This window comes from Platalea leucorodia (assembly GCF_965183815.1).
Source record: "Platalea leucorodia genome assembly, chromosome: 11".
In the NCBI taxonomy this organism is placed as follows: Eukaryota; Metazoa; Chordata; class Aves; order Pelecaniformes; family Threskiornithidae; genus Platalea; species Platalea leucorodia.
The window spans coordinates 19,867,894-19,893,302 of NC_138833.1; the positions used below are offsets into that span (position 1 = coordinate 19,867,894).

General features: G+C 45.9%; 2 protein-coding genes and 1 long non-coding RNA gene across 5 annotated transcripts; 2 read left to right on the plus strand and 1 right to left on the minus strand.

Annotated features, from left to right (window-relative positions):
• Positions 1-170: 170 nt before the first annotated feature.
• On the minus strand, positions 171-8,440 carry FAXDC2 (fatty acid hydroxylase domain containing 2). Its single transcript, XM_082324456.1, has 8 exons — positions 8,392-8,440; positions 5,451-5,542; positions 5,244-5,347; positions 4,383-4,504; positions 3,851-4,056; positions 2,806-2,911; positions 1,559-1,725; positions 171-334 (listed from the first exon to the last, which is right to left on the minus strand). Exons 1-8 carry the CDS (start codon positions 8,437-8,439, stop codon positions 178-180), a joined length of 1,002 nt encoding a protein of 333 aa, XP_082180582.1. The 5' UTR covers position 8,440; the 3' UTR covers positions 171-177.
• On the plus strand, positions 4,538-11,226 carry LOC309596354. The gene is made up of 4 exons (XR_014229496.1): positions 4,538-4,620; positions 5,411-5,561; positions 8,409-9,004; positions 10,188-11,226. It is a non-coding gene; the product is annotated as an uncharacterized lncRNA (long non-coding RNA).
• Positions 11,227-16,224: 4,998 nt separating this feature from the next.
• On the plus strand, positions 16,225-25,312 carry CNOT8 (CCR4-NOT transcription complex subunit 8). 3 transcript variants are annotated; one of them, XM_082324459.1, is made up of 7 exons: positions 16,225-16,244; positions 18,132-18,331; positions 19,981-20,174; positions 21,687-21,848; positions 22,678-22,822; positions 23,505-23,615; positions 23,953-25,312. In XM_082324459.1, the coding sequence occupies exons 2-7, from the start codon at positions 18,215-18,217 to the stop codon at positions 24,100-24,102; spliced, it is 879 nt and encodes a 292-aa protein (XP_082180585.1). In that variant the 5' UTR covers positions 16,225-16,244; positions 18,132-18,214; the 3' UTR covers positions 24,103-25,312. The 3 variants fall into 3 exon arrangements, with proteins under 3 accessions (XP_082180585.1, XP_082180583.1, XP_082180584.1); XM_082324457.1 differs by lacking the exon at positions 16,225-16,244 and adding an exon at positions 16,726-16,794; XM_082324458.1 differs by lacking the exon at positions 16,225-16,244 and adding an exon at positions 16,823-16,931.
• The last annotated feature ends 97 nt before the right edge of the window (positions 25,313-25,409 follow it).

The following is a 25,409-nucleotide window of genomic DNA, read 5'->3' on the forward strand; positions in this document are numbered from 1 at the left end:
GGGTTTTTGTGCCCTAGGTAGAAAATAACAGGCAGCAAAAGTGCAGTCATCTCAAGTAGCGTGTTTAAGTTCAGCTTTGGGTTTTGTTACGTGTGAACAATAACTCGTTTCCCAATTAAAACACTATTTGGCATAAATCATTGTCTCTCGCTCTGCAAGAACGGCAGGCCGCTGGGTTCACTCCGCCCTCTTGGGTGCCTCGGGGATGCTCTCGGAGAGCGGTGTCAGGCTGAGGAGGACCCTGTGTCTCTCGTAGGCTTTGGTTTGTTTGAACGCTGTATCCGTTCCATGCAGATAATCCAGCACTCCCAGGACTCCGTAGCACTGGTTGAACCTGGGAACCAAACAGAGAATAAACATCACTGGAAGTTACCGCGGTCGCTTCACGTTTCCATCTCCTTTCAGAGCCCTGATCATCCATCCATGCGATTTCTGCCACTGCAGCCGTCTCCCTCGCCGCCCTAACGAAGCCTGGGTGAAGTTTCTCCGGCCGCTTCCCTCTCTGGTGCCGTCGTTACCCAGAAATGGCGGCACTGAACAGCCATCTCCCCAGGCAGCTCGGAGCAGCCGGCCAGCCTCGTTGCCGTGTCTCTGCGCGCCCGGGACCCAGCGGCCCCGGGATGCGGAGCTGCCGTGCTTCCAGCACTGGGACGCCGGCACAGCCGTTCCGCCCAGAGCGCGTCTCGGCTCTGCAGGGATCCGTGCCCTGACGTGAGCCGAGCTTCGGAGGAAATGACCGATAACGAGAACCGGCACCGTGCTTCGGGTGCTGACAGAGCTGCCACACGGGCTGGTTCCACAGGAGAGGCAAACCGTGTTCAAGGGAATGTGTCTATGAATTTAGTGCACGTCTGGGAGATGGGAACGCTTCTTCCGCTGCTGTGGTACGTATCCCTGAACAACCTGCTGCAACTCCGCTCTCTCCCGTGTAGGAGGAGGCTGGGAATCTCTGCCAGGAAGGGTTAATCGCAATTGTTTGGGCAAGGTGTTATCTGATCAGTGTTGCTAATCCCAGCGTATGGGAGAGGGACAGACAGGGAGGCTCTCTGCAAATTTATTTCAGCTGTGTGACTTGCCCTTGCTCTATCTTTATTCTAGATCACGGGCAGTGCCTGCTGTACTTCTAGGAAGAGCCTTGCAGAGAACCGTCTCTGACCCTGTGCTTGGCTGGGGAAGGCCCAGGTGATACCTGCTGCTTCAGACACTATGTGCTGTCTTCCCTCCCATGTAATCTTAGGAAACTTGAAACGCCCGGCCCCAGCTGCCGTGTTTGTGCTTTGGAGAAAGTTTCCAAGTCAGCTGATGGCGGAGGGTGGGTGGCAGCGCGGCGGCTGGCACTTGTGTGGGCAGCAGGCTGGAGTCCTCCGAAATCCCGCTCTCTGTCAAACTGCTTTAAGAACTGGCAGCGTTCAGCCGCTATCGGGGGAACTGGGCAGGCTCCTCTGCTTGTACCCGAGCTACGCACACCCCCGTGGCCCTCAGAAAGGAGCTTTGCCTGTCCGCAGCGCCCGGGCGCAGGCAGGAGGGGCAGGGGAGGGTGAGCAGTGCCCAGACGTACTTGAGGTGGTGGAAGTCGTGGAACTCCGGCGACGGCAGGAAGGGCAGGTGGTAGCCGCAGTGCGAAATGCTTGTTGTTATGAGAGCGAGGGAGAACCACGCTGAGATGGACACAATGTGAGACCCCATGATCATCGGGCCGGTCAGGACAGGCAGGGTGTTGGAGAGCTAGAAATGAGAAGCAAACTCTACCTCATTAATCCATCCACAACAAGCTGACTCCTCTAGGAGCCGAATTGTTTCACCCGGGTGATAGATCGCGTTAGTTTTGCACAAACAGCATAAAGGGAAGATCCCTCTGCAAACTCCTTACTAAAATTACATAGGCATCAAAGAAATAATTTATTCTGAGCTAACTGGGTTTTACTCACTGCAAAACACAGTGGCAGCCCAGGCTCCCTAAGCTTGTAGTAGAGCTTTAGATGTGAGATCGAACCAGGGGGGCAAGGGCAGCGTCATGCCAGTAAATCACCCTGGAGTCAGAGGTCTGAATTTCAGCTTTATCTCGGAGCAATGCTGAAGCTGCTCTCGGGACACCCAGCCGTCAGCGGGCCCGGGGACACGTGCAGCCGCAGGCAGTGATGCCGTGACCCCAGCTGCATCACTTCGTTGTGTCCTACCAGTGGCACAAACGGCTGTCGCTGCCCAGGCCAAGCCTCCTGCCCCAGCTAGGCTCCCTGGGCTCTCGAATGTAGAAGGTCGTTCTGCTGCCCAAAGGCTGCCGGTTAGGGAGACTGGCAGCGCTGGTGCTGCAGCCCAGCCCTGTGGGTACCAGGGGATGGCACGGAGAGGTGGAGGCTTCTGAAGGTGCGATGCGTTTGCACGAGAAGCCTGGGCTGGAGCAGCGCTGGGAGACTCCCGCAAACGCTGATCGCAGCCACCAGCATGGAAATCCTGACAGAGTTCGGACGCCATGCAGTAACCCGGGTTGTGCAAGCGTCACATCTCGTGCTGAAAGCCTCGTCCATGCTCCCAGCCCTCTCGGGGCGCAAGGCAGCACTGTTCAGTCAGTTCCTAATCTGTTGGGCGCCCTCGGATCTGGGCTCTTAAAGCCAGTGGAGTTCAGCACAAACAGGTACTGCTGCCCCCCTAGAGCTGGGCTCCTTGGCAATGCAGCTTAGCTTCCTCTTCCCAAGAAAGAAGAGTCTAAGGGCACGTTTGCTTTTCTTCTCTCATCGCTCCTCCTCAGCCCACGGGAATCACACTCCGCGCAGGAACTGGCGGGTGACGGGGGGGGAATCCACTTACTATGTGTTCTACCGGGTGAGCATAAATGGAGACCACGCCGATGGGGGCTGTCCATTCGTGGTGCTTCTTGTGAATGTGCTTGTACAGGAGTGGGAGGTGAACAAGCCTAAGGAGAGAAAACAGAGAAGTGTAGGTTTTCAGCTCCATAAGAAGGGAACGTAGAGTAACCTAACACAGAATTTCTGCTGGGGACTTGCTCGTGCCTCTTCTTTAACATAAAGATTTTAGAGCAGCTGGAATAGGTGCGTAGGACTCCTGGCTTCCCTCTTTAACGCAGAGCCCTCACTTAACGTACGCATCCACTGACTGATGTTAAACTTGCATCCAGATAAATCCCGTAAATCAAAGTCCCTGAATGACTGATTTGCTCAAACCTGGGAGCACTTCTGAGGGGAAGACTCGCTTTATATTTTCACTGTTTTGACTTTACATACTGGCAACTATTAGAGGCGGAATTTTAGATTCTGTGGGCCCTGAAGAAATTTGTTTTATGGGTTTTTTTGTGTGTGCGTTTGTCCAAAAGGGAAACCTACATAGTTCGGAAAATGCTGTGCTTGCTCCTGCACAGCCCTGCAGGCTTTTTTCTTCCTTGCTTTAGGTTTTGCCTTTAATGTTGGTGGCAGTGCTCAGAAAGCCTGCAGCGTCAGGAGCCAGGCCGTTTCGCAGGTGCCGTACAAGCGAACGGGAGATCAGTCACTGACCTCCTGAGCTTTTTTCTTTCGGGATAGTCAGTCTTGTTCTCTTCTTTTTGAAGAATGTTGGGTTACAGCTTTTGTGTGAAGCTAGCTGTTTTGTTTTCTTTTCTTAGCCTCTAAGCTGCTCCACCTTTGTAATTTTACCCATTTTTGCTTACTAGAGCTACCAGCAGCATTGCAGCACCCAAACCTCGTGTTGTGAGCGTGGATTCCAGGACCTGTGAGTCTTCCCATATAAATACAAGATTGGTGGAAGAGGTGGGACTAGGACCCTTGCGGTTGCAGGAGACAGGTATAAGCTTGAAGGCATGGGGGAAAACCAGAGAGTCCTGTTTCTGTGCTCAGCTCACCTGTGTGTATAATAAAAGAGAATTTCCTCTATTAAGGTGAAGATGCTTAGCTCCACAAGAAACCAGTGGAAGGTGGGTAATTCCTTGCTGAAGGTATTGCCCCACCATTTCATGACGTAGAACATGGGGACAAGCATGGGCAAGGAGATGAAGAACTGATTACACAGCGCTGTGTAGATGGCTTGGCGCAACTTCTTTGTGTCCACCTGCAAAAGAGAAGTTAGGGCTTGAGGCTAAACCAGAAGCAATGTGGCTTTGAGTTGGGAGGATAAAGAGCTTAAAGATTCACAGGCTGTTTCTGTGTCAGTTTTGGGATCAACTTTTTAACAAGCTGGCAATCCAGATCTGATCAGTAGCCTAATTACAAGAACTGCCTTCCTCTCTGCAGCGGATATACAAGACTCAGCTTGATTCTCCTTGAATCCTGTCTGGTTGCAAGAGAAAAGCGTAACGGGTTCTTCTCCCCGCTCCTAGCCTAAGAGACTGGAGGAAGTGTTTAGCCAGCAGGAGAGGCAGAGTGCGAAATACTTACAGGATCGTTCTTGCCCAGCTGAATGCGATAGCGAGTAATGAACGTTGGCTTCCCTGTTACATCAGCCACCATGAGGATTCCATTGAAGCACCAGAAAGCGAGGCTAGGAACCAATGCAGCTCCTGTGGCGTGGGGAAAGGGCAGAGATGTGTGAATAAATTGAGAGTTATGGCTGAATCGGAAACAAAATATAGTGGCATAGTATCCAGAGGACCTTGCTGGGATCCAGATGTGCCAGGTGTGTATCCCCTGCCCTGAGAGGCTTTAAAATGGAATATGGGTAGGTTCTGACGCCCGGGTAAGACCTGGGGAATGGGGAGGAGGTTAGAGTGGACAAGTGTCTTGTAGGTTGAAACTTGGCACAACTGAGGCTAAGAAAGGGCTTTTCTGGGAGGCTGGGGGATCTCTGTCATGGGTGGGTTTTAAATACAAGTTGGATAAGGTCAAGTTGATCCCTGGGGCCTTTGACCGTCCCTACCAGCCCTGTTCACCAGCTGTTAATCACAGGCAGAGAAGAGTTTTATAGGTGCTACAGCAAGAGTAAAATTCACTAATTTTACTTTAATTTTCAGTAATTAGTTCTACTGAGTCAGTCAGTTCTCACAGGAGCAGAGTGTGTTAAAAGGGAAGCCATTGCAGCAGCAGCAAAAAGATCAAATTTTCAGTCTGTGTAGGGGGCCTAAGGATGAACCAAGGGCAGCACAGTTGCACTACATCAGCTGTGGCTGGCTTTGAAGCCTCCATGTGCTTTCTCAGTGGGAGGATTACCGAGTTTGGGAAGGCATCTCCATGTCCCCCTTTTAGATGGAATTCATGGATAGTTCCTCCTAGAGCTGCGGGTTGTTAACCTGAGTAACTCACCGAAGAGGAAGATTGTCCACTCCTTTCCCTCAAACCGGTAGTAGAACTTCAGCCATGCTGTTTGCCAGAAATGGCCTGAAGTGTCCCAGATACTCTGCACGTACCTGTGGGAATAAGTGTTCTTGGTCGCCCATCTTTTCATCATTCGCTTTTTCCCCTCTCCGCAGAAAAGTTTCTCCCCAAGCCGCTTTGTTCGAACAATCTTACCAAGAAACGGAGTTCACCAAGGCAGTGAATATGAGCAGGCCTGTACCGAGGGCACAGGCAGCGATCTTCAGGGCATCCCAGAGCTTCTTTTCCTGTGAGCAAGCAACAAGAGTAAGCATGTGCCGCTGTGTCCTACGCTAGCAGTTTTCGTATCTGAAATGCAGGAGGTCAAGGCAGTCTATGATGGCCCGTTTTGTTTCACAAACGCTCTAAAGAATGTAATAACAAAGCTGTTATGGGATATTGGGTGTAACTGAGGGGGGGAGTACACCCACATCCATCTGCCATGTCACCTGAAGTGTCACTGACATTTCTGGTGTCACTGACACTGGAATTTCTCTGGAATAACCACAGGGAGAGAAAGGACCACTGATTATTTTTCCCCCTCCCCATGTTTATTGGGCAAGCTTCTTGGTACCTGGAGGACTATAATATAAGGGGCTTCTGGATAACGCAGAGCAGTAGGCATGGAAGACCTGGGGGTAAGGAATGGTGCTCCATCTCAGTGCTTCCCTCACCCTACCAGTATATTCTCCCTCCCAGTATGCAGTATGCTTTCTCCCGACGGTAGTCAAGAACTGTTGTGCTCAGATGCGCTGATTAACAGCTCCAGTTAATCCAGAACCACTCCTCTCAACTTTCTTCTTTGCTTTGAAGACCGATTCTGAAGTCAGGCTCACGTGCCCAGAAGCTTGCCTTTTCCCCCCAGGTGTAACAGAGGTTTAATGCAGGATATTGCCCTTCCTTGCATAATGCACTCTGCTGTGCCTTTAGGCCACCATAGGTACAACTCAGCTCTAGTACTGCGAGTACCACTTGGCTAGTAGGTACCATGTGCCATCTGTACAGAACAACTGCACATTAACAAGGAGCTAAAATACTCAACTTTTCAAAAGTATAAAGTTCTCTAAATGGAAATGTTATCTACTAAAGAAATATTCCTGGGTACGGCATAAGGGCACCTGTGATGTTAGCATGACTTTTATCACAGTGAGGATTTTAACTACACAAAGCAACTGCAAGAGGGTCAGAAAATTACCAGTAAGACCTCGTGATTCCAGGAGTAACTATATTCAAAAAGCAGTATTTGAGCATTTAAATAGTCAAAACCAAGTTGTTTATCAAATATATGACAAACATTTAATTAACTATCTGTCTTTTAGAGCAGCCCAAATTGGAATTGGCTGTGGAGTTCAGAAATCTTAATTTGGGTTTTACTTGGTGTATATGTATTACATTTATCTGCAGGATAAATGATTAAAAAAATAATCAATGCAATTCTAAAATAATATTGTGTAATAACCAGCTAGTGACTTGTTCATTACATTGGGGTGCTGTGCTGCGAAACCAGCCTGGAGTAAAACCAGTATGATTCGTAGTTGCTGTCCTGCTTGACTCCTGTCGGAGAGGACAAACAAGAGAGACAGCTCGCTAATAGACGTCGAATGCAGGTGTGTTTAGGGTCACGCAAGGTAGAGGAATCCTCTCTACACAGCTTCCAGTGCTAAGAGCTTCTTTAAGATTCTGTACCAGCTACAGAGCATTAAACATCGCCCGGGACTTGTCAGCAATATTTATCTGTCCCAGGACAGAACTTTGCTCATTAACACTGAAACTTTCCTCATTAAAACAAACAAACGTTTGCTTCTATCATATCTTTTTTTTTTTTTAACCAAGTTAGCAACTGGGGAGGAAGTAATTTAAAGGACTCTTGCCCTATAGCTTGATGTTTGTGAACCCTATGGGTTTATATTAGAAGCAATGCAACCAGTTGCCAGCATTATCGCTGGGTGTACTGAACTACAAACGCAAGGCTGGCGAAAGCCATCTGTTCCAGCTTCAGACAGCGCATGTGGGGTTCTGGGCTGGAGATTTGCTCTCTTAGCAGTTTTGTACTTCCAATTGCATCTATGTTATGCCTCATGTATGCTGCCATGAGATAACTTTCTTAATCGTTAGATCATGGAACACCATCTACATATTCTTTAGAAAAAAGGTTACAAAGGCTACAAAAAGCTTAGAGCTTTTTAACAGAATCATATCCTATAAATCCTTGTTTCTCCTGGGATGAAGAATGAACATACCAAAGGAACACTCTGATGTCTTACAAGTGTCAGAGTTTTTAGTTAGATCAAAGAATATTTCAGATTCTTTAGCACCTTCCAGCTGAAGAACTCAAAGAATTTCAAAAACCATTAACTCCTAATACTCATCAGACACTGTGTATGTCCTGCTTTGAGACAGGACAGAGAGTAGCTAAAGCTCAGCACTTAAGCTATATTAAATGCCCTTTGGCTAGAAACTGTCTTGTTTTGAGGCTGCGTTTTCATTGCATGTGCTGAAGTGATTACATGAATGAATCCCACGCAGTATAATTACATGAGCTGTAGAAGCAGAGAAGTTTACATAGGGGAAAAAAGAAGTCTCGTTCATCAAGCCCAAGTGCAAACACCCTGTTTCTCTTCATGCCAACAGCCCCAGCACAGTAGTTTCCAAACTCTGATCCGTGGATCGCTTGAGATCTTGCCCTTAAAGGGCTTGTACAAGTTGGCAAATTCCTTAAGCGCAGAACAGGGTTGCTGCCTGCAAGGTAAAGAGACCGGGGCACATCAGCTGGGAAGCATACTGTTTAGCAGGACCGCTTTGAGAACTGGGCCCAGTTAGGTGGCACAGCTTCTGGCTACAGTCGAGTGTGGTGGTCTCTTGCCACACAAGCAAAGATAAAAGGCCCTGCACCACTTGGTGCTGTAGCTGCAGTCCACTGGAAGGGAAAAAATGCTGGGAAAATGTTGCTGTAGTGATAAGAGATGAGCTCCTACTTGTGCTAAAGTGATCAGAGCGTGGATGTGTCTGTCACTTCTCTTAGAAGATGATTGAACACATCCAGCCTTCCAAAGCACCTGCACAACATGTTCTTTAAAAGATGACCTTGAGCCTTTACCTGCTTCTGCTCCTCAGCCATGGTGGAATATCCAGAGTCTCTTTTCATCTGAAATAAGAGGTGATCTAAGTAAGTGAACCTTGTACAGCTGGAGAGTGGAAGAATACACTGCTGACAACAGCAAACGCCCTCAACTTCAAGCTCAGTTGCAAAACTGTAAAATATTTACTCTGTGCTCTGTCCTGTCCTGCCCCCTCCTTCGTGCTGGCCATGGAGCAAAGCTGGGCTCTTGAGAAGACAAATCCCCTTATTTCCTGATGAGTTAGTATTGTCTCAGAAGACTAACAGGGATGCAAGGGTGACAAAGAAAAACGGGAGAACAGCCAAAACCAAAGCTTTTGATCGTGGCACTGGTGTGTCGTGGCATGGCTGCCTCCCTTGATCTGGCCCAGGAATACACTGTGCTCAGGAGCTGCAGCCCTTCACAGACTGCAAGGAAACGATGGTATGGGACACGCGCTCTTCCGTAACGACGGCATTAAACTAACGAGGATGAAAACAAAAATCCGACTACAACAATGTGAGTTTGTGCCATGAAGAATTAACACAGTCGGGCCTCACACAGCCTTCACTCACGTGGCAGAGGAACTGTAAGTTACAGCGTAAGAACACGGTAAGTGAGAAAATCATCTTTACTTCAAGTCCTGCTATGGTCAATCTGAGCCTTTGAAGTCCTAAATGGGCAGGTGGCCACCTCGTAACACATCTCCCTGCATTTGGCTCTGGCTTGACCATTTGTTGCCGGCTTTGGTAAAAAAAAAAACTATCAAACCCAAGGTTTAAGTAGGTGCTGGGGCTTCACTGCTGTCCATGGCCATGGAAAGATCTCTGTATTTCAGGATGCGCTGGGGCTGTCCTAGGGATTATTGTGTAGCTGGTTTTATATTGCTGCTCTCTTATCATAAATTATAATTAGCAAAAGCTAACAAAACATTCCTTAAGGTGTTCTTGGTTTCATCCGGTCTTTAAGAACAAACACGTGAATTCTAATAATATGAAGGCCAGATTACTGAGGATTGCAGAAGTTAATCCATTTTGCTTTTCATACGCAGAGGAATATTCAAGCACAGGCAAACTATGTTACCTAAGATAAAAAGGAAAGTACAAAGAAGGTAGAAAGGCACCTGTCTAAGGTACAAAGGAAAACAGTTGGAAAATTATTCATTAGAAAGATAATATTCTCTTACCTTTATGATGCTAGCAAGCCTCTTGGGAGTACTCTTCTTGCAGCGTTTCAGAAAGGAGGAATACACTGCCAAAAAGAAGTCCCCGTGTTAGCCAGGAGGTTATACTTTAGCTTTGAAATGATAGCTTTATGGGTTCATTCTTACAAATGCAACTCTCTGTCTACAGTTGTTTCCAGCTCTGCTTCCCTACGTTACGTGTTAGTATGTAGGCCAAGGGGCACGAGACAGAAAAATTGGGCACCTGCTTCCTACCGGGGTTCCTGCTTACTCATGGACAGAAAAGGACAAGGCCAGTCCACCCAACTATGTACTTTAGTGGAAGAAACTGATGTTAAACGGTTCTGAGGAAAAAAAAAAATCAGGCGAAAAGTGATTTGAAACTTGAAACAATGAGCCCGAACTCCCAACCCCCTATTTCGACACTAGGGTTGTATGCACTCCTATGGGAAATGCTAACTTTTGGTAGCAGCCTTAAAAAAAAATAAACAAGTTAACTTTGTCTCCCTTGGCCAAAAAAAGTAGTGTGGGAGGTGCCCTAAGGTGCTATTGCTTAAAACGAGAATGTGTTAAGGAAGTCACAGTGTCCTAGGACTTCTCATCTTTCCCCAGATCTGGAGCTCCTCGCTATTAGACTTTGTGAGCTACTACAGCCAGTCTATGAGATCTTCCGTATGGGTTTTTTCTCCGCTGTACCCAGTTTGCCAACCACGACCTTACTGAAAAAATATAGTTGGACTCTAACATATCTGATGAAGAATACCTATAAGTAGCAATCACAAATAACCTGCTGGCCTGAACAGAACAGCATAAATAACTTGCTACAGAACAAATTCATCTCATCTTCATTTCCAAACGACCTTCCGACCACAACGATGCGTTTTATCTTACGTTACATGCCCTATACGCCCATCTTGTCACGCAGCTCCTCTCAGCGTGGGTGTGCCCACTGTCTCTAAGGAAACGCTACTGATGCTTGAAATACGTCAAGCTTGAATAATCCATTCCTTTTTGAGGCTGGCCCCAGTACTGAGCCCTGGGGAACACCACTGGTGACTGGCCGCCAACTGGATTTAACTCCATTCACCACAGCTCTTTGGGCCTGGCCATCCAGCCGGTTTTTTACCCAGCAAAGAGTATGCCTGTCCAAGCCATGAGCAGCCAGTTTCTCCAGGAGAATGCTGCGGGAAACGGCGTCAAAGGCTTTACTAAAGTCCAGGTAGGCAACATCCACAGCCTTCCCCTCATCCACTAAGCGGTCACCTTGTTGTAGAAGATCAGGTTAGTCAAAGCAGGACCTGCCTTTCATAAAATAAATTTCACATAAATGTGACTCTGCTTTGAGCTTTTAGGAGGAGAAGGAGCCATTCCTTGACTGAGTCTCATATTCTGTCAGTTTAGGAAAGAATTAAAATTATAATCACATTTCTAGTAGTACTCCTTTTAAAATAATTAAATTATGATAGAAGTCTTGCTTGGACAAAGACTTCCAGTTCGAAACAGTACTGCCACGTCTGCTTACCTCCCTCTCCCCCAAAATCTCAGTACACTACCTTCATTAAGTCACATTTACAGGATAAAATTTTATGTTATTTACATTAGAACAAGATAAATTTTGATGGATTAGGTTTTCCCCAGCATCTCATTACCTACTCTTTTTTTGTTGGATAATGTCTCTTCTGATTCAGAACGCACCAAATACATTAAAAAAGCATTCGTGTAACCATGGCTCTTTCGGCAAACAGAAAAGCTATTCAACTGCTTGGCACTGATCTCACGTTGGCAAGTTATACTGCCCCGAATCAACCAGCAAAGATCTCAGCTGCCTGCAGCTATTTCCAAATATTAGCTAGAACTGGTGCTTTTTTTTAAAAAAAAAAAAAAAAGTTTCTTTTCAGTTATTTCAAATTAGTTAACACAAAATTTGATCCAAACCAAATTCTCAACCCTAAAGTGAAAGTAATTGTTTTTCCAATCAGTCTTGTGATGTTAAAGGGGAAACATACACTAGTCAATAAAGAATTCTAATACTTTTTTTTATTATTATTTCCATGTACTTCCTCGTTTGTCCAACAACTGTTCATTAAGTCATAGACCTGTTTTCACTGAATTTTCCCCTCCAGGTATCAGAAAAAGCGAGTTTGTCTAAGTAAGTCATGTTTTAAAATGCTCAACATAATCCGAAAAGGAAAGAACTACCAGATTTTTTACATTTGTTTTAACATTTACTTTATTATTTATGTCCCATCTCTGCTGTCCCCTTACACTTCTGCTGCCCAGTCAGTCCCAAGCTGAGGCTGCACAAGCGCCCGCTGCTTCTTGTATCGTACCCAGTATTGGATTTTATCGTGTCTTTCTTCTGACACCAGCCACGTTGTCCTGCTGCTGGCAGGCGCAGCTGAGTAACGGGGTACGTCTGCTGCGATGGACGGGCTGCCCGCCACAGTTTCTTGGTATTCCTTTTTCCCTCCTGCTTGCATCTTCTGTTGCAGACCTTACTTCAGTGGAATCAACCTTTATAGTGCACTGACAGTGGAAAACAACCGCGCCTGAGAGAGAAAAGGCTACGACTATCCATGAAAGTATAGAATGTATAGAAAGGAAAACATAAGGAGAGCTTACCTGGTCACCTGAGAAGTCGCATATCAGCCGCGCTGTGCGGACAGACACGGGGCTAGACGTCGTGTTTGGTGGACGTCCTCCTGTGCCAAGCACTGCACCGATCCGAAGGCAACCACAGTTCCTAGAAAAGCTTACAATCGTACTTTAAACAGACACATGACATCATTGCCTTTTAATTATTTCCTCAAAGTTTCTATCAATCATATCTCTTCAAGCTACTACACCCCTGAACTCTGGCTGCCCATTCTTTGCTCACCTCCTGCTGACGGCAGCTTAGGAGAGGTCCTTTGTGTCTATTCAGAGCCCAGAGTTCATCTCCTCACCTTTCACGACTGCTGTGGAAGCTTTGTGAGGGTTTAGGGAAAGGCGGCGGGGGTGTTTCCAAGCAGGAGCTGGCTGTCCCCTCCCAGAGGAGTCATGTGAAGCCAGTGCCATGTCACTGTCAGCACTGGCAGTCTTCCCTGTGCATGTGCGCGTGCTGTCACTCAGTTAAGCCTTTGGAGCACATCTCTGCAGGTAAGAGCTTTTCATCAGGAGTTAAGGGCTGTATCGGAGAATAAAAAAAGCCACCTACGCCTTAAAGTAGTCTTTCTAATGCGCTAACTCATGTTTTGAGCACAAAATATTTAGTGCCAGTGCAACCAAACGGGTCAAAGGTGTATTTGTTAAAAGAGGTAAGGGTTACTGTGGAATTTGGCAAAAAAACAGCAGTCCAGTTTTCATTGTGTTGCACTAAATCTATAAATTACAGCAATGCTGTTGCTACATAGTGTCCTCAACCAGTTACAGGAACTGGTTCCATCTGTAAGGACAAGATGCAAACAGGTTAGAATGTGCTTGGGCTCAGTTGTCTTTAAATATGAGGTTTACAGACCATAAAGTCTGTAATTAGGATATTGCAGAGAGCAAGATGCAACTTGCAGCAGTACTGGTCTTTATTACGCAAATGTGGCCCCAATCGGTGTTACCTACCTAGTATACGGTGCCCTGTTTGAACTAAGCTCTCAGAATTGAAGGTGTTACTCACCATAACTTTCCAGATTTATGTTTCCCCACAAGGAAAAACAAGGAATGTCACCTGCCTCAGCCTTGTACGGCCACTCACAGGTGAAGCCACGCAGGCTCTTGTTCGGTAAGCAGCATCTCAAGCTAGCAGCAGCCGGAGTTGCAGAGAGATCGGCAAACACGAATAACGGTGGTGCCTCGTTGGCTGTGCCTGAATTCTCGTACCCACCCCTGCATCTGTATTTTTATCAGTTAACTTTTTTTCTGGATGGAGAGTATTCCCAGAATTCCCCTCCCAGCCTCGCGCTGTTTGTCCTCTTAGTGCGGTAAACACTCACTCTTGCTTCACTTCTGATTTAAGACTGCGTTACTGTTTTCATTAACACTTTCTCTTGACTAATCCTAGCTATTCCCTAGTGGGGAAAGAGTTTGTAACTCCTAGCCATAGCTACTACTTGTTATTTATCATAGACAGCAGACTCAACGGGGAGGAATGCAATTCCTTCGAACTGTTTACACATGTGGAGAGGAGGAAGTGGAAACTGGCATTTCAAGAGAGGAGTGCCACACGAATGTTGTCCCGAGCTGATCTTCACTTGAACTTGAGCTTGCGCTGGGAGGACTGTTCATCCAACAGCCAAAAGTGGGTGATAAGCCAGTGAATTTCACAGACCTCGGTGCTTCTTTTTAGCCGCTGTTCAGTTCCGACACGGGTTATCTCTGAAATATTTATACCCAATAGGAACAGACAGCTCAGCATATTCGTCAGAAGGATGTAAACGCAATTTACCTTCTGCTGCAAGTCCGTACCTAGCGCAGGTTGGCAGTAATCTAAAAGCTGCCTCTGTCTGTTGGCTAGCCTGTGCCCTGCACTGGCGTCTTCACCACAGACCCTCCAACGCTGGTGCAATCTCTGCTGAGGCATGCAAGAAGTCTGATTTCTTCGCAGCAGAAAGGCTTTTTGACCAGACGCCTCATAAAATAACTTCTCTTTGTTCACTCTCCACAGTTTTTGTAATAGTCGCTGTCCGTTTTGCTGTTTGAAAAAAAAACGTTAGGAGGAGAAAAACTATGAATTCTCTTTCAGGATTGTACAAACCCGCACTGAGAGCTCCTCTAACGTCGAGGAGGAATCTGAACTCAGCGCACCTCCCCCTAATCATTAATTCCCTGCATTCTGAACTGTATTTCTAACCATCTGCCAGGGCACACGCGTGCCGCCACCTCGTACTGCAGCGCTACGCTTTGGAAACATCTCTGGAGCAATGGAAGGGTTAGGAAAACGTAAACGATGGCCTTGCCCTTACGGTTCAAACACGTCCAGCAACGGTTGCATCTTTTAACTCTCAATTCACGTGTTACGATTCCCACAAGTAGGTTTTCTACCATTCGTGGTGCCGTTACTAAGCTCTCAAGGAAACGCACAACCGCGTGAACGAGGCACAATCCGGGACGTGCAGCTCAAGCTGACTAACGTGAAAATGTTGAGCTAAAGCCCTCTCTGACACCGTAGGATGCAGCAGGTCTGCAGACACACACTGGGTTGTTACTGTGGTCTTAACAGAACCATACAGAGGTGCGAGGACTCTCCAGGAACCTGCTTTGGAGTGCTGGACCTGGAAGCAAGTTTGGTAACTTCCAAATACAAGAACTATGGGACTTTTTTAAAGAGCAGCGTGCCTTTTCCAGCTATTCTTCATCTCTGTTAGCCACAATGAGAATTAGCCATGATTGAGGAAACAAATTCTGATCTCCTTGAGCAAAATACATTTCCCGCTTTCACCACCGGTGCTTGTAAACATCCTCAAATAGCTTTTTTTTAAACTACAGGCAAACATTACAAGCATAATTTATCACAAGTGATTATTTCCTGCAATACATTTTTTATTAGAGTAGCAAGGCACACATATTTTCGGCGTCCTGAGAAGATTCATCCTCCCTTCTTCCCTGGATACAATGCACCTTCAAGTGCTGGGTTCATGAGCATGAAAAATACGTATTTTACTTTGAACTCTTTAGGAAAAAAAAATCTAATCTTGTGTCTGCAGAGTGCTGTAATCTAACCTGCTGTATTTACCTGCTAACAATGTATGTCTTCTTGCACAAAATCCCAAACTCAAGTGACCACGGGAAGAACGGTGATTACTTTCTGCCAATCTAGCATATTGCATAACATATAAATTATGCAACGCAGGAGACTGCAGAGCTGAGAAGGCAAAATGGTAACTATCACCTATGAAGATAAACATCATCTATGAAGATAAACTTTGAATCAAAATAACCTTCAATAATGGGATGTCATAAGATGCTGACAGCACAAAGGTCACTTGATAGAAGTACTTGGAAAAACATCTCCTTTTCTAAAAGTTATGTTTCTGCTGAGGTATGAACATTAAACCTGAAGCACCGAATTATGTCTGAAGTGTAAAAAACACCAAGACTTGTTTTTCCACATACTTGTATCAAAATGGTAGGCAAGGAGCTGACATTCAGTGAGAGGAAAGACTCCCAAACAGTAGGCAGGTAACAATTCTGCAGCAGTACCAGAACTGCGTTATTTTGTAAGAGATGCAACCCTGTCCAGAAGGCTGGCAGTCTAAAAGAAAGGAAATACTATCTAAGTTTAATTATCAGTAGACAAGCTTCCAAATAAATTCAGTATCTGCCATCAGCATCAGCCAGCAAAGCACGTGTTGGCAGCTATGCTACTCAAGAAGTTACGTTATGCTGCTTTACCAGACACCAACTTCTGTTGCTAATGTAATTTAAATAGCATTTCTGGAACAGGAGACGTCAGCCTCAAAGTGTGCAGACACAGTAGGTACTTGAACAGCGATGTCCAAGGCAGAATTTCCTCAACTAACGAGCTGTCTGCGCACTGCAGCGTAGGAGCAACTCGTGCCGGGAGAGCAGTGCTTTGCCCTCAAGGCCTCGATGAATTCACCCTCGTCCCGCCCGGCGCCGTGGCGGCGTGAGCCCGCGGGGAGACTCGCGCCCGCAGCAGCCCAGGCCCGATGGAGGCCGCAGCCGAAGGGGCCCAGGGTGAGGGAGGGACGGGCGCTATTTCTTTTGGGGACGCTCAGCCAGGGCCTGGCACTGTCCCTGTCCCAGGCGACCGGGCTGCTGGGGGCTCCCCAGGCCGCCATGCTGGCAGCCCGCCGAGCCTATGGCCGCCGGGCCTCGAGGTCCCTGTTCCCGCAGGTAGAGGAGGGCACGCACCTCCCTTATCCCCCCCGCCCGCGGACTTTGGACTCGCCCGCCGCCCCCACAGCCGGGAGCCCGGGCGAGTCCATTAGACTGCGGGGGGGGAGGTGAAAGACGGCTCATCGCAAGCCCTTGCGCAGGCGCACTGCGGGCAGAGCCCCGCGTGGCGCTCCGCCCCCTCCCTTGCCCCTCCCCTCCGCCCGAGCGCGCGCGCGGCCGCGAGCGGACAGGCGCGCGCAGCAACGTACCCCCGCCGCGCGCCCCGCCTGCGGCGCTCTCCCACAGCTCTCGCGAGAGCGCAGCGGGGAAAGGCGGAAGTCCCGCCCCTGCCGGTAGGCGGCATCGCGCGTGCGCGGGAGGCAGCGGCCCGGCCCCGGTTTCCGGGCAGGTAGCGTGGGGGCGGGGAGCGGCGATGGGGAGCGCCGGAGCAGACGAGTGGCGGTGGGGGAGTGAGGGCTAGAGCGGCCGGGCGGCCCGCCTCCCGCAGCGCGAGCGGCGGGGCCCGGCCCGGCGGCGCGCGAGCAGGTGCGGGACCCGCCGTTGAGGGGGTCCTCAGGCCCGGGGGCCGTGGTCGGCGGGCGGAGGGAGCGGGGGACGCCCCCCGCGGCGGGCTGAGCCGTGGCGGGTGGGTGGAGGCCCTCCGAGCGCCGCAGGCAGCCCCAGGTCCGGGGGCGCGCAGGGCCTGAGCCCCGGCCGCAGAAACGGGCGTCGTTTTGCCCGTGTTGTTGTGGGAAACGGTGAACAACGGCGATTTGTCCCGGCTGTAGCTGCTGGGGCTGCCGCTGCTATCGGCTGAAACACCCTGCCTCGGCGCCTCCCGAGGTGCATCCGAGAGCCTCGAATGCTGTGCTCAGCGCTGGGCCCCGCACCCCAAGGCGGCCATGGAGGGGCTGGAGCGTGGCCAGAGCAGGGCAGCGAGGCTGGGGCAGGGGCTGGAGCACAAGGCTGGGGAGGAGCGGCTGGGGGAGCTGGGGGGGCTCAGCCTGGAGAAGAGGAGGCTGAGGGGAGCCCTCATCACTCTCTGCAACTGCCTGACAGGAGGCTGGAGCCGGGGTGGGTCGGTCTCTTCTCCCAAGTAACAAGTGATAGGACAAGAGGCAACAGCCTCAAGCTGCGCCAGGGGAGGTTTAGGTTGGATATTAGGAAAAACTTCTTCACCGAAAGGGCTGTCAGGCCCTGGCACAGGCTGCCCAGGGCAGGGGCTGAGTCCCCATCCCTGGAGGTACTTAAAGGATGTGTAGATGTGGTGCTTGGGGACATGGTTTAGTGGTGGACTTGGCAGTGGTAGGTTAACAGGTGGAATCAATGATCCTAAAAGTCTTTTTCAACCTAAACGATTCTATGTAGTGTATAAAGCATTCTGTTACTGTTTTTAAAAGCTATCGCAATAGCTAAATATTAAATGTGAGGACTCTGTGCTTTTACATCATCCGCCCAAAGTTTCAGAGCTTGTGCCAGGAGAATAAAGACAGGGAGAATGACTCTTCGTGAATAACTGGACTGTTAATTGTGCATCCACTCTTGTAACCTGAACAGATGCTATAAATTTTCTTCTCATTCAGCATGTTTATAGGAAGTGATAAAAGCAAGAAGAAACTCGGTGTAAACTTTAAATGGCCTATTTGAAGCTGAAAATTGAAGTGTGACTGTCTCCAACAGAGCATTCGTTCTTATATGCAAATCTTTCTTCATATAAAGCATTACTTATTTATCTGTTTAACACAGCACACCGATAAGATCGCACAGCTTGCAATTCTACGCTGTCATCTGAATTCAACATCAGCTGTCTTTACTCTGGTCCCTGCAAGATGCCAGCAGCCCTTGCAGAGAACAGCCAGGTTATCTGTGAAGTATGGGCCAACAACCTGGAAGAAGAGATGAGGAAAATTCGAGAGATTGTTCTAAGCTACAGCTACATTGCGATGGTAAATATTTTATACTTGACCTAATTGCCTTAGTCAAGGGATTTTTTTGGGTAGGGGAATAAGTTGATTCTTGAGTGAGAAATGATTTCCTCCTACCCCCAGTCAAACTGAGCTAGAGGTTAAGTGGTGAAAAACTAGAAAGTAGTTCAGTTGAAGCTTTCCAGAATTTAATACAAGTAGTGTTGAGTTTGGATTGAATGAAAGATGGGGAAGAGAGAGACCACATTAAAAACCTGGATTCATTTAATATTTAGCTATTCGTAATGTATTGGTTTGTGCAACAGAAAAAGGAAACGGGTCAGATGTACTGCGTTTAAATCTTTGTAATGTAATTGGGTTTAAATCTTTAGTTTTCCAACAGTATATTTGGCCTTTGAATGTCTTTCTCCATTCGGTTATGGAAGATGCCATGGTCCTGTAGGACAAAAGGCCCACAAGTGACAACTGGTCAGCTGGGCTGCCTCCTTTTAATGAGGTCAGATGTTGAATCTTAGGGAAGCAAAATATTCTGGCTGTTGGTATGACAGTGTGTTCAGAAAGCTTTGTTTAGGAAGACCAGAAATCTCCCCCAGGTGGGAGGAATCTCTTCCTTCTCTTAAAAGTCTGTATCTGCTTGGCAGGAGCCAGTTAGTTACATAAATAACTGGGTTTAGTTATGATACTGTAAGTTATGCCAGCTTTGCTTAGCAACGCTAAACTTCAAGGTATGAAAAGTCCTTAATAAAAGCGTGGCATAAAAACACACGCCCCTGCAGAGTGCATAGTATTTCAGTGTAGAACGCCATTGTCTAAGTAAATATGATTTCGTTATCATATGTCAATGGGAAATGAGCTTTCTTGCTTCTGTTCGATCTCATTGATAGTGTGCTTGTGACGTATTTTAGTGGCTCTGCTGTTAAGAGTGGATACAAAAAGATCTTGAGCAAGGGAGACATTTTGTCAGATACCCAGCACTGGATTCTTCATGAAAGTTTTTTGCATACACGCTAGTCCCTAGAAGTTACGTGACCTGATCTGAGAGTAAAAATAGTCTAGAAGTTTGGGTTTCAGCAAAGATAGCACACAATCGCTGGCCAAGTAAAATGTTTTTCATCTAATAGGTGGTTGCTCTGCTGTGAAGGTCTGTTTTGATTGGCAGGAGTTTTCGTTAATGTAGGCATTGGCTGTTCCTCAAAAACGGTGAAGGTTATCGCTATCTGGACTATCAAATGAAGTGGTCGGAGTGCTAAATTTAACTTGTGTTTAGAACATGAGGGAAGACTGAATAAATTTTTAAAAGTCCATTTTAGTAGATTTAGGGAAAATGAGGGAGTCCTTTGCGAGAGATGTTTGGATTATACAGTAGTGCATATTGGATGACTTTACAACATTTTTGTTCTGGAATAAAACAAAACTGCAAGAAAGGATACCTGTAATAAACGAACGAATGCAATAATTAACAAATTGTATAGGGGTTTCTTAGTGTCTGACTTGTAGCCGTTTAAAATCTGTATGAATATATGGAAAAGGAGAAGAAAAAAGTGATTTTTACATAAGAATTCGCAGAATGCAGTGCTGCAAGTGTGGAACTGAATAGACCCCTAGTAGACTAGTAATAATGACTGCTAATAGAGTAAGTGGTGAAACAAGATTTTTTCCTTCTCTCCTAGGACACAGAGTTTCCTGGAGTTGTTGTAAGGCCAATTGGTGAATTCCGCAGTTCCATAGACTATCAATATCAGCTCCTTCGGTGTAATGTTGACCTTCTGAAAATTATCCAGCTGGGTCTGACTTTCACAAATGAGAAAGGAGAATATCCTTCCGGCATCAACACCTGGCAGTTTAACTTCAAATTCAACCTTACGTGAGTCTCTTGAGCTAGGGAATAATCACCTATTCTTTTCTGCTGAAGAGATGCTTTCCTTTGGCAGATGCAGGTGTCTCTATGTTCGTCAGTGCCTGGTTCTGAGCAATAAAAATTCGGATTCTAACACAGATTATGTGGGAACCTATTTTGGCAGGACAGGAGTTTGCCATATTTCTGGAGTCAACCCATACTAAAATCCTGTCCTTAATACCCCTTCCTGTGATAAATAGCCTATCCCCAATAATGGTATGTGCCTTAAACTTTTTTTCCTGCAACAATATTATAGTCTTAAACTTTATACATTTTTTTATATATATATATATATATATAAAATATATATATATATAAAAATACCCATCTCTTTCTGCTAAAAAGAAATGGATGTGCTGTTTTCAGCAAAAAGGAAAATACTTCTTTACAGATCCATGCTAAAATATAAACTGGGATCTAAAAAGAATGGTGTAATCGTCACACCTCTTCAGGAGAATGAGTCTTGGTAAATGGAGTGTGGCAGTTGTTCCCATCTCCTCCATACTGCAATATCCTGGGTTACAGCTGAAACAAGTTTCATTATCCCTTCCCCCGTAACTGTAAAGACAAACTCAGCATAATTACCACTAGAGATGCTGGGAAATAAAGAGAGGGTTTATCTGTCAAAAACACACATTTGTAGGAAATAAATGAGTATTTTTATGGAACTGTCATTGGAAAACATTACAAAAATTCATAGCTAGTATGTGCAGAACATACTGTTCTTGAACCCAAAAGTTGCAATATTTACTTCCACAACTTTGTGAGCCTCTTAAAAGTATTGAAATCAGAGCGAAGTGGTTTTCACAGTGTGATCACTTCATTTGACTCAGTTACCATATTTGGCATGAATTTTGCTCTGTGTGCTGCCATGTCCTACCCTCCCTACCGGCCTCAAACGAAACAAACCAGTACAGAAGTCAGGTTCCTGCTCGGCTCTCCACCAGGCGTATCATCACTCATCCCTGCCCTCCTTCCGGAGTCAAGTATTAGGCAATTTTGTTTACTCCCACAGATGGAACTGGAGATGATGATACGGTGGCATGTGCTGTGAAGTGCAAAAGAAAAATGTAGACAGGAATGATGCCCAGTGCTTTAGAGTTGCACGTCTTCCTACTTGGGAGAACTCCCCTTTTCTCTGTGTTGTCATCTGTGGTGCTTCCTTTTGCCTTGCAGAAATGACGTTTTTCAAAACATCATACAGTATGTTTTTGCATACAGTACAATGGACGTGGATTCTTTGGAATTTGCACTAGCAACAGTATTATTAACTAGCTACGATCGCAGAATAGCTTGTTATGTATGTAGGAGGCTGCAGTAGTGGTATTAAAACTGATTCAATTTGAATTTTCTAGAGAGACAAGTGTGGAACCCAGAGATAGATAGCCTACTGATCGCTCCAATTTTTGAAATACAGTGTGGGGGGAAATAAACCTGACTTGTTAGTACCTTGAGTGCAAAGCTGCTTTTCTCCTTCAGCGAGGACATGTACTCTCAGGATTCCATAGACCTCCTTGCCAGCTCTGGGCTGCAGTTCCAGAAGCACGAAGAAGAAGGGATCGATACCCTGCATTTTGCCGAGTTGCTTATGACATCTGGGGTCGTCCTTAGTGACAGCGTGAAATGGCTGTCCTTCCACAGGTAGGTCCGAGATGGTCACTGATGCCGTGAAGTGAGAAATCTCTTCTTGATTGAAATACCGCTGCTTTTGTCCGTGGAGACTGACACAGATTTTAAGCAGCTTCTGCAGTTCTTAAAAGAAGCTTAAAGATACAAAGGCCATGTTTAAGAAATAAGAACACTTGGCACTTCATTTTGTACTGGTACTTACTGTGGTCTGAATTTTGTGTATGCCTTTCTTGCAAATCCTTTCGCCGTTACAGTCTTCCTCTATGGAAGAAGTTATTAACAAGCTGAAATGTGATTTCTACACTTACGAACTTGTGTGCATTGTAAAGGATGGTTTTTCTTTCTTTTTCCTTACAATGGTGGTGGTGTTCTCAACTTCTGGTTTGCGTTTGCGTAGAGGAAGAAATCTCTGTAGTGTTAAGATACCTTTCTTGTAGTGTTTCAAGCAACTTGACTACAAAGCCTCTGGTCCTTGATATCATCGCAAGTCCGTCGAAAGGACTTGAGGGAGGAGGAGGTGGTGGCAACAGACGCTTCTAGGGTTTCCTGCTTTTCCGTATTGCCCATAGCTATGGAAACTTGCAGTGTTGGGAAGTATGTTCTTCCCAAGGGCTTAGCTGTCCCACAGGAGGTTAGCAGAGGCACCCAGGGAGCGTTCAAAAGTCCTATGTTGACATAGATGGTCAGGATGAATTTTGGCTCTGATCCAGAAGAGTTTTATGAATGTGAGAAAATATTTGAAAGCTACAGCATGTAAAACTCTTGTGAAAAATGAAATATTGCTACTGACGGAGTATAGGTGCTGCCTGCTTATCTGGTTCCTGTATGTTTTTGTTTTCAGTGGTTATGACTTTGGCTACATGGTGAAGCTGTTGACAGATTCCAGGTTACCGGAAGAGGAACACGAATTTTTCCATATCTTGAACCTTTTCTTCCCATCTATCTATGATGTAAAGTACTTAATGAAGAGCTGCAAAAACCTCAAGGTACTTGTATCTCTCCAGCAAGCAACTGATGGATGGGCATCAACACTGTAAATGTACAGTGACCCAAATGACAGAACTGCTGCCTATATCAAGTCTTAAAACTGGGACGTGTCTAAAAGCTAGTAGTCACATAGAACCACCTATGACTAAGTTTGTATCCAATAGATACTGCCTCCCCGGTTTTAGACTTATTAATATGTATATTATATAGGGGACATTCCCATAACCTTCCGGTTTGTGTGTCAGTAATTTCAGGGCTCATTATAATACAGAATGTTTATCTCCCCTATGCAAGGCGGAGTATTTCTTCTTCCATGAACTATTATGTGACTTGATTGATTAACTGGTAGACACTTGGAGGGTTGAAAGTAATTTATGTACTGAATCACAGCCTTGTTTGAGAAAAGGGAGGGAAAGGTCCAGCATTTGTAACCTACCAATGTGCCCACAGTCATCTCAAGTATCCACAGCAGGAAAGCAAGGTACCGAAATTTGTGAAGAGTATTTATGTGTTCTTGAACAGTATTTACCACTGTCTTTTACTCATGGCTGGTGTGTGTGTACTGCTGGAATCTGCACTGATTCATCGTGGCCAGTGTTTGCCCTCATGTTTTGGAGAAGCGTAGCAATTTTGCTAAGAGATGGATCTTCCAAAGTAAAATCTGTTCTGTTCTCATTGCAGGGTGGCCTTCAAGAAGTGGCAGATCAGCTGGATTTGCAGCGAATTGGACGACAACACCAGGCAGGATCGGACTCTCTTCTCACGGGAATGGCATTCTTCAGAATGAAAGAGGTACTGCAGTATTCTTCTTTATGGGTCGTCTTTCTCCAGTTCCTATCCATAAATGTCAACATGCACAATGTGTTTTTTGTTTTGTTTTGGGTTTGGTTTTTTTTTTTTTTTTAGCCTTGTGGCCATCACACTTCAAACTGTCAATAACCAGAATTGTTGATAATGGCACAGAATTCTTCTGTTTACTCCTCTTTCATGTGCTTATTTTAAATCCCATGCTCCAGTTTCGAGGTGGCTGACTTCAAATGAGCTGTTGAATTAACATTAGGTGCTTTCTGATTTAGAGGCACAATTAAACAATACCTATTTCTTCCCTTTTTTATTTTTGAATCTGCAGTTGTTTTTTGAGGATACAATTGATGATGCAAAGTATTGTGGGCGGCTGTATGGCCTTGGCACAGGAGTGGCTCAGAAACAAAATGAAGATGTGGACTCGGCCCAAGAGAAAATGAGCATTTTGGCTATTATCAACAACATGCAGCCGTGATAAGCGGTGCCCCTCAGCAGAACGTGGTTACCATATTGGCAGCTGCTGTCCTCAACCATTTTCCCTAATAGCGTTTCAAACAAAAGGCATCTACAGTATACAGCCTGCAGAAGGCCTGCAGTTTTGCTGAAGAGCTGCATCTTCATGTGAAACCCAGAAGAGAACTGACTGAATTCCTAATGCCAGCATTTGTGGTTTGCCATCTTTTTAATACCAAGGGCAAAAGACAGAACCTACGGTGTATACCTCTGTTTTTTTCCTCTTTATACTGTACAGAATCTGCAAGGAAGACTTAACGGTAGAATATTCAGTAGAGCTAAGGGTCTGGAAATCCAGTGGAAATGGACACAGACATGCACACAAATTTGCTAATTGTGCTTTATAAAGCTTATTTTAAAACTTCTGCATGTTGTGAGGGTCACTGCTTCACCTCATGTTTTGCTTATTTTATCTTCGTGTAGTCTGTGGAAATTGCTCCCTTTGATCACTGCAGAGGTTTGGGAACGGATGACATTAAAAATGATCCTTGCAGCTAAAAATATTCAGAGATTTGCTTTAACAACAACGGGAATGGATATTACTGGAGCTGATATGATCAGCTCTCCCTAGTTTCTAATTCTGTATGGTACAGGTTTGACCCACACTGAGCCTCAGCTTAGTTCTTATGGGTATGAATAAACTGTTCTGGAAATGGATTAAGAGGCCTAAAAGTTGACCTTTGACAGGGGATTGGACCAATACTCTTACTTCAGTTTTCTTCAACTTAACCTACAAATTTTATTCTTCTCCTTGCAACACAAGTAGTTCAGCAGATGGATAAATATTTGTTCCTCTTCCCCCCCCGCTTCTCCAGCCCCAAATTTTACTATATGCTTAACAACAGACAAAACAGCTCCATTTCTCTTCATTATAAACAGCTGAAAAGTAGTTAGAGGATGGAAGAACAACTTGGGATTCTGACTTTTTAAAAAATGAGCTATTCTATAGTATTTTTCTTTTTCAACAGCTCTGTAATGACATTTCTTAAAAAAACAAAACCAGAAACCCTTTGGACGTGGCAAACTCAAAATTGTAAGACTTTGTCTTGCATTTTAAACAACAGGCTTAAACAATCCATTATTAGCAGTGGAGGTTTAGAGCTGGTATTTAAAATGCTTGTAAATACTACTTGTTTTTTAATTTTTGTAAAATAAATTTTTTTTAAACCAGGTCTTGTTTTGGATTTTCCATCAAGCACTAAAATTCTCAAAGTTCAGGCTTTGGAATCTGTATTTGAGCGATACGTGCTCAAAGCTGCTCAAGTTTCT

Excerpts from the sequence above, each read along its gene's own strand:
- CNOT8 (XM_082324459.1), top strand. The coding sequence starts at position 18,215 with ATGCCAGCAGCCCTTGCAGAGAACAGCCAGGTTATCTGTGAAGTATGG. Across the intron at positions 20,175-21,686 it reads AACTTCAAATTCAACCTTAC|CGAGGACATGTACTCTCAGG; the intron begins GTGAGTCTCTTG and ends TTTCTCCTTCAG. Across the intron at positions 21,849-22,677 it reads AAATGGCTGTCCTTCCACAG|TGGTTATGACTTTGGCTACA; the intron begins GTAGGTCCGAGA and ends TTTTGTTTTCAG.
- FAXDC2 (XM_082324456.1), bottom strand. The coding sequence starts at position 8,439 with ATGAAAAGAGACTCTGGATATTCCACCATGGCTGAGGAGCAGAAGCAG. Across the intron at positions 2,912-3,850 it reads CTCTTTTATTATACACACAG|GCTTGTTCACCTCCCACTCC; the intron begins GTGAGCTGAGCA and ends TTCTCTCCTTAG. Across the intron at positions 1,726-2,805 it reads CTCACCCGGTAGAACACATA|CTCTCCAACACCCTGCCTGT; the intron begins GTAAGTGGATTC and ends TCTCATTTCTAG.